Source organism: Fistularia commersonii, chromosome 1 (assembly GCF_037954325.1).
Source record: "Fistularia commersonii isolate RoL2024-O1a breed Wild chromosome 1, RoL_Fcom_v1.0, whole genome shotgun sequence".
In the NCBI taxonomy this organism is placed as follows: domain Eukaryota; kingdom Metazoa; phylum Chordata; class Actinopteri; order Syngnathiformes; family Fistulariidae; genus Fistularia; species Fistularia commersonii.
In genome coordinates this window covers 3,800,307-3,808,467 of record NC_141284.1, presented here as the reverse complement: position 1 = coordinate 3,808,467, position 8,161 = coordinate 3,800,307, and the positions used below count along the sequence as shown (strand labels likewise).

Below are 8,161 nucleotides of genomic sequence, written 5' to 3'. Positions count from 1 at the left end.
CTGTCACCTTTGTGATTTAATATCACACGCCGCCCTCGGAGGAAACCTGGACCAAGTACGGGTAGAAGTACTCGAGTTATCTCCGGGGTGGGACGACGACACAAAGTACTTATGATAAAAAAAAGACATTGGATACTTAACTCACAACAGATTTTTTTTTTAATAACAATACGAAAAAATATACTTAAATCAGCAAAATGAAATAAAATAGTGGTTACGCAGACGATGCCTTGTTTTACTATCATTCTGAATATACACACACATGCATATAGATATATATATCTATATGCATATAGATATATATATGATTATGTATTTGATTTGTACTCTTTGCAGTAACTTTAACGCGACAAACAGTACCTTTACTTTAAAAAAAAAGACATTAAATTTCAGAAATGTTAGCAACAGATGGGATAATAATATTGAATGTCACATTTCTGTATTAGAATTACACTTGAACTCAGTAAGTTGAATAAAAGGAGCAGAAGGTACTGCATTAGAAGGCCCAAGTAGCGTTAAAGTACTCCAAAATTGTATTTAAATACCCTTTGTGAGTATTTTTTTTTAACATGTGGGGGGGTGGCAGTAGTAGTCGAGTAGTACTTAAAATATTTAGCAGTACTTCCCGTCCACTTTCTAGCAGGAACTGGGATGAAGTGTAGAAATGAAATCTCAAGCCGTCGTGGAAAAAAAAAAAAAAAAAAAAGGGAGAATCTAGTTTAACAACATAAATACACAGTGAGGAGCTCGGAGACTAAACAGCCCCTTTTTTTTTTTTTCCCCCCCTTCCGAGGCGCCGTGATGATGTCACCCCGAGTCCCCCGCCATGTCTGATCCCGGAGCCCCTGCGGCGCGTTCGCGTGACGGAGGCGAACTCCGAAGCCTCCCATTTTTTAAATATTTTTCTTTTTTTTATTTACTTCTTCGTCTTCTCCCTCATCACCACGGAGACTCTAAAAATACCCGCCGCCCTTTTCTATCACACGAGATGGAAGAGGCGGGGGTTCAGCTGGGTTTCGGGCGGCGTCGGAATCGGAACCCGGTGTGTTCCGAAGCCCCCCCCTCTTTTCCCTCCTCAACACACACACACACACACACTCACACACGCAATTTCCTCGGAGGCGGGCGGTCGGCCTGCAGATGGAGGGTTTACTAAACAAACGGGGCGACCCGTCAAAATAAGAGAACCTTGTTTCCTCCTCGGACGATTGGATTTAAATAACTCGCCGCTTCGCTTTGAAAATATATCATATATATTATTAGCGGCGACGTAGCCGTTCTATCATCTAGGCTTAAAAAAAAAACACACATAAAAATATTTAAAAATACTGGGTGTATGTCAATGGTCAAATAACGCCGGAAAAAGTTGTCGCGATGTACAAGGGGTTTAAAAAATATATATTTTATTTTGAAAAGACAATTAAAAACAGGGGATAAAAGCAGGACAGCTCCTCCAGTTTAACCTCAGATGCCTCCACGCGCTCGGGGCGCGAAAAACACGAATTATTTGGATTATTTCCCGCGAGCGGTAGGATTGTGCTTGGTAACGAGTCGCCGTGACGACTCCCGGGGGTTTATTTCCTGCAATGTCACTTTTCCTCCGCTTCCCTTTTTTTTTTTAAAAGGTTGATTAAACTCATGAAGGTCATACGTGGGTTCCCTTGTTTTGTTTTGTTTTTTTCTGGAGGGAATGATTGACAGCTTCAAGTGACGATTTTGAGTCCCAGCGGCGAGGAGACGGAAGCGCTTTCAGTCCCAGTCAAAATATTTATAACCAAAATATATAAATAACCAACTTCTTCTCAGAACAAATGACTTTACAAGCTCATTATCATAACAGTTAAGGGAGATTTTTTTTTTTTTTCAAGTTCTGTCAACTTCTTTGGGTTTGTAGGCAAAACATAATAAATATCACAACTCTGCCAGATAAAAAAAACACAAATCTATCTTTTTTTTTTTTTCTTTGTGAAGACAAACTTAGCTGCACGGGACATTCAGGGACGGAGCGGCGCCATCTTTAAGGGGATTCTAGTGGTTCGGGAAGTGACTGTTTAACGTTATAATAATAATGATAATAATAATAATACATTTTTGCATATTTCGGTCCTGAAAAACCCACGTGACTTTCAATCCACTTTTAAAGGAATTAATTTTCTGGATTTAAGGGGAAAGGGGTGCAATAAGGGATACACTTTAATTTAAGAATTAATGAATGAATTTAACATTTAGGACTTTTAACCTTCGTCACTAAGAGGCTTTTCAGACAGAATTCTGCCTCTTTTAAGGGGTAATTGAGCAGGACGGTGGCTAAATCCCACTCCGATCGGCACGCCTTCTCCCCCCATCCACCCCCCCGCGCTGACCTTTGACCTCTGCCAGGCTTCAGAAGCCCGTGACTCGGAAAAGACGGAGCCCTAAAATATAACTTTAGCTTTTATTGAAACCCTTTACAACACAAAAAAGGGCGAGGGAAGGGGAAAAAGGGATATACAATAAGTGCAAGGTTGATTTCGCAGTTCATGTTAGCCTTAAAGCGTTTTTGTGTGTGTGTGTGTGTGTGTGTGTGTGTGTGTGTGTGTGTGTGTGTGTGTGTGTGTGTGTGTTTGTGTGTGTGTGTATGTGTGTGTGTGTGTAAAATCCTCTAATAGGCTCGATTACAAAGAATATAAATGTGTTTGCATGTGTTACAGGAGCAAACACATTATTATTTTTTTTACTTTTTTTTCATTTCTTTTTTTTTTTTTTAAATAAAATAACTGGTGTTTCCGAAGCTTCTTTGGAAGAAGAAAACGCTGGTCAGGGGTCTCGTGAAGGCAAAGTGTGTGTGTGTTTTTTTTTTTGTTGTTTTGTTTTTTTGCTTTAGAATAAAAGGCCTCTGAAGGGGGAGGAGGAAGAGGAGGAAGCCGGAGGTTCAGGGTGTGTGTGTGTGTGTGTGTGTGTGTGTGTGTGTGTGTAATGGATGGGATGGAGGGTTGTTCTTCATTCAGTTCCTTCATATTTCCTCACGCCGGAGACGAAACATCCCGGAATAAATCCTTCGGAAAATATAAAAATATTCTTTTTCGTCCGTTTCTTGGCCCGTCGGGAAAACAGGGGTTGGTGAGCGGAGCGTGTGTGTGTGTTTGTGTGGGTGGAGGTGGGTCTCGGGGATTGGTGGTGATGTCGGTGGGGGGGGTGGGGGTGCGCTCACATCACGCAGGGTTTGATGTCCTGACACACACTCTGGGGGTGGTGGTGGTGGTGGTGGTGGTGGTAGTAGGAGCCGCCGGCCGAGGGGTGGAAGGAGGAGATGCCGTTAAAGTTCAACACGAAATCTTTCCTGTCGCACACGGAGGAGTGGCTCTGGTAGCGTGGGATCCCCACTGTGGACACACACACACAGGATTTAACGACGTGAGACAAAAAACACTCAATATGTGTGTTATTACAGCTCCGGGAGCGCCTGATATATTTTTCTTATTACCTTTCAAATGCCAAGATTGGTAAATGTTTATTTTCAAAATTACCCATAAATATATTGGTCTCCAAATATTTACACTAGGAATGTCAAATATCGTCAGCGCAGGAGAGCGAGGTGCTCCGCTGTCCAGGGCGGCGAAGGGAAAAACATCATGCGTCCCCGTTATTTTTATACATTTTAAAAACAATAATATGATAAAATTTCAAGATAAAAACAAAAATGTTATTCTGACTCCAAGTGACGGGTCTGAAATGACCTTATATTGTCGCCCCTGGACTGAAAGTCACCCTGTCCTTTTACTCTTTCAAATGAAGAGGAGCGAAATCCGCCAGTAATCCCTGTTTAACCCCGTCGAACCCAATTAGCAGAAAGAATGACGTTTATTCTTCATTTATTACACAGTAATAAGTTATTACATGGTAATATCGCGTTAAAACACGCAATTAAGTCGACAGACGGAATTTCGTTTGATGACGCACTTTATAATCTCCGTCATTTTCACTTTCATTTATTTATGTTTTTTTTTAATTTATCCATATTATTCCGTCATTCTGAATTATATTTCTTTTTTTTTTAATTCAAACTGAAAGTGAAAGTGGGAACGTCGCACTGCGGCTGCGTGAATCTCGTAACAGAGCGCGTGTCGGTGAAGAAGTTTAACAAAAAAAAAACATAAAAAACAACAAAAATGAATCTTAATCTTGACGGGATTTTAATTCTATTCAATTCTATTTTTAGATAGAAAAAATTACGTCACGAAAACCGTTTCCCCTTTCAAAATACGGCTTTTTTTTGGAGGGGGGTGGCGGATTTCCAATCGATATCCTGATCGATCGAGACGCTTTTCAAACGTGATCCCAAAATCTCATTTTTAATTTTTTATTATTCTCCGGATTAAAACAAATCCAGAGACCGCAAGCTTGTCGTAGACAAAAAAAATAATATTTATTTAAAAAAAAAAAGAAGTTTCTGCAGCTTTCGGGGTCATAAGGACTCCAGATGTGACCGTGTTTTTCAGGGAGGGAAGCGGAACTGAATGACAGCGAACGTATTTTTTTATATCTATATATATTAATTTAAACAATGAATCCGAGAAGCTTCCTGTTATGAAGCTGTGCGTTAAGACAAATAAATAAATGCAGGGGGGAGGGGGGGGGGAGAAGTGGGGGTGTGGGGGGTCTCCCGGATTACGCTCCTCCACCGCCGGTGTGGTCCGAGGTGTTTGGTTAACCCCTGCACTGACACACACACACACACACTCACACACACACTCCCTCCAGGCCTCAATTAACCCCCCACCACTTTATAAAGCCCCCGTGCGTTGCGTGAAAGTATCCCGTGCGTCGAGACGTCGCAACTGGGTCCTAATAATCTCCCGTAACCTTGGAGACCCGCCGGCGTAATCTGGATTATTTATATTCATATATTAAAAATTTTCGTTGTTTATTTAAAAAAAAAACATTGCTATAAACGAGATCGGATTAATTTAAAAAAAGCACAAGATAATGTTTTTTTTTTAGTTTAATTTGTTAAAACGTGTATTTATTTTAATTTAAAAAAAATAACAGTCTCCGGTTCAGGAGGGGTTGCTCACACACTCTCACACACACATCTATAGGCCTCCCTCCGAAGTGGGATTACTCCGATTAGAAAGCATGTGTGTGTGTGTGTGTGTGTGTGTGTGTGTGTGTGTGTGTATTATTCCCGGTACCTGCGATGTCTCCGGCGTGGCCGTCCCTTGCGTTCTGGTGCAAGTAGCTCTGCTCCAGCGAGTACGGCGACACGCCGGCGTGCAGGCCGGAGGACGCGGGGCCGCCGGAGGCGAGCGGCTGCTGCTTGATGTACGGCGAGCCGCCGGCGGTCGCCCAGTGCGCGGACGCTCCGGCGTACGGGGAGTGGCCGTCCAGCGGCGACGACGGCACCGGGCTGCTGCTGCTGTCCGGCCCGTAGTCCCCGCCGGTGGGCACCGGGCAACTGGCCATGTACGTGGACCCGGGGCTGGGCGACATGTGCGGGACGTGGTGCCCTCCTCCGCCGCCTCCGCCGCCGCCGAGGCTCCCGCCGCTTCCCCCGCCGCTTCCCCCGCCTCCGCTTCCTCCCAGCCCGTCGTACGCCGCCGCTGCCGCCGCCGCCGCCGCCATGGAGCCCCCCATCACGTCCAGGTTGTAGCCGTTGCCGTGGCACGCCAGCGCGGCGGGCGGCGGCTGGAAGTCGAAGCTCTGCGGGAGCAGCGACGCTCCGAAGCCGATGCCGTTCATCATGCGGTACATGGGCTTCAGCGCCTGGCACTTGCGCCGGAAGCCGCGGGGTCTGCGCCGGAAGGAGCCCTCCTCGAACATGAACTCGCTGCCCGGGTCGATGGTCCAGTAGTGGCCCTTCCCCGGGCGGCCGAGGCCCTTGGGCAGCTTGATGAAGCACTCGTTGAGGGACAGGTTGTGGCGCACGGAGTTCTTCCAGCCCTGGTAGGAGCCGCGGAAGAACGGGAAGCGCGCCTGCAGGAACTGGTAGATCTCGCTGAGCGTCAGCCGCTTGGTCGGCGAGCTCTGGATGGCCATGACGATCAGGGCGATGTACGAATACGGCGGCTTCTCCGGACGCCGCAGCCCGGAGCCGCTTTTCTTCCCCTTGGCGGCGGCGGCGGCGGTGGAGCAGCTCTCCGCCGCGGCCTGCGCGCCGAGCATGGCCGGGTGCAGGACGCCGGACGCCGGGCTGGATCTGAGCGGAGGGTCCAGCTGCTGCTGCGGGGTCTCGGTCGTCATGTCGGCGGACTGGCGGCTGCAGCGGAGGGAGGGAGAAAAGAGAGAGAGAGGGAAGGAGGGAGAGAGAGAGAAGGAGAGAGAGAGGGAGGGAGAGAGAGAGAGAGAGAGAGAGAGAGGACCGGCGGCGGTCAGTGTCCGGGAGAGTGAGCTCTGCGCCGCCAGAGGGTCCGCGGTGCCAGCGCGCAAAAAAAAAAAAAAATGGAGAAAAATGTGTCTCCGGTTACGCACGACTCTGCCGTTACGCACGGCGCTGCCCTGACGCACTGACAGGGGGAGGAAGAGGAAGACGGAGGGAGATGGAGGAGGAGGAAGGAGGGCGGGGGGGTCGACAGGAGACTGATTGTCCAGCTCGACGCGGGGGAGAGTGGGGGGGGGGCTCTGCGCGGCGTGGCGTGGCGTGGCAGTGGCGCGTCAGAGGAGAACGCGCGGGAAATGGGAAGTGGGGGGGATGAAGAAGTTGGAAGAAGCTCGACTTGTTCATACGTGCTCTCGGTGTGAGAAACCCCACACAGCTCTCCACCCCACGCAAAGCCCCCCCCCCCCACCCCCCCCCCACCCCCACGCCACCCACGGCCCATTCTGACCATCCTGCAAATCTCCACGAAATCAGTGACGACTTAGAACCTCCTCCCCCTTCTCCATATCTGCTCCAAGTCCACTCTGCGTCCTCAGTGGGGTTAACACACACACACACACACACACACACACACACACACACACACACACACACACACACTCTCTCTCTCTCTCTCTCTCTCTCTCTCTCTCTCTCTCTCTCTCTCTCTCTCCTACGCACAGGGCTTGTTCACGCAATTAGAGCATCTATCAACGCACCCCTCCCACCGCCTCACACACACACACACACACACACACCGCTGTCCCCCTCCCACCCCACGCAAAGCGTGTGTGCAGCGACAACGCACTTTTTTTTTGTTGTGCTCTAAACAAACTTAAATAAATAAGTAAATACATATATAGACAACGGTCGCGGGAGCGCGCAGCGCGGGACAGCGAGAAGGAGAGAGACGAAGTGTAAGCAAGTGGGGGTGGCTGTGTGCGTGTGTGTGTGTGTGTGTGTGTGTGTGTGTGTTGCTCCCACTAAATGACTTTGACATGAGTGGAAGCAGGCTTTTTCCATCAAGCGCGGCCCCGGATACCACACACAGCGCGCCGGTGTCAGTTTACCGCCCCCGGGCCGGGGCCGCTCCCAGGGGCCCCCCGCGTTCATTACACAGAGAAAACGCGAAATTAGGCGAGCGGGCGTCGACAGTTTCCTCCCCCTATAGAGACGTCACACACACACACACACACACATGGACACACACACCGATTTGTCCGACATGGCGGAGCTCGATGTCCCGTGAACGCAACATCAACATCCGTGTTTGTGACCGAGCCGAAAGAGCAGTGTGCGTCTTTGGATGACGGGTGTGTGTGTGTGCATGTGCGTGCTATCGTGCATGTTCAACACACACTATCAAATCCAATGTGTGTGTGTGTGTGTGTCCACACAAGGGTCATGTTTACAAACTGTCGATTTTCGCCCTGAGATACGCAGATGCGCCGCGTGCGCGCACACACCCACACACACATACACCTCCGCCCCATCCGAGCACACGCACGCGTGCACGCACTAGCTGTAAGGTTTGATATAAACCGGAGGGGTTTCCAAACAATAACTGGGAGCAACCTTTTGCACTTTTGCACAATGGACGACCGGATAAAAATCATTTTCCACAGTGACACACACACATGCACGGACACGCGCACACGCTTGGAAGGGAGCTCCGCGGCCCCAGAAATTTCCTGCGACATCAGAAAACCCGCGACCCCCGCCGGGGATCAGGATGCTGCGGCCCGCCGGGCGAATCTTTGTTCTGCCCGCTGCTTTGAAGGCCGGGATTACAGGAGCCGCTCCGGATTTGGCCTCCTGGAGGAGATC

At 48.9% G+C, this 8,161-nt stretch overlaps 1 protein-coding gene across 1 annotated transcript; it reads right to left on the bottom strand.

The window, feature by feature from the left end:
- Positions 1-2,420: 2,420 nt before the first annotated feature.
- On the bottom strand, positions 2,421-6,503 carry foxf2b (forkhead box F2b). The gene is made up of 2 exons (XM_086144629.1): positions 5,172-6,503; positions 2,421-3,362 (listed from the first exon to the last, which is right to left on the bottom strand). Exons 1-2 carry the CDS (start codon positions 6,217-6,219, stop codon positions 3,187-3,189), a joined length of 1,224 nt encoding a protein of 407 aa, XP_086000755.1. The 5' UTR covers positions 6,220-6,503; the 3' UTR covers positions 2,421-3,186.
- Positions 6,504-8,161: the final 1,658 nt, after the last annotated feature.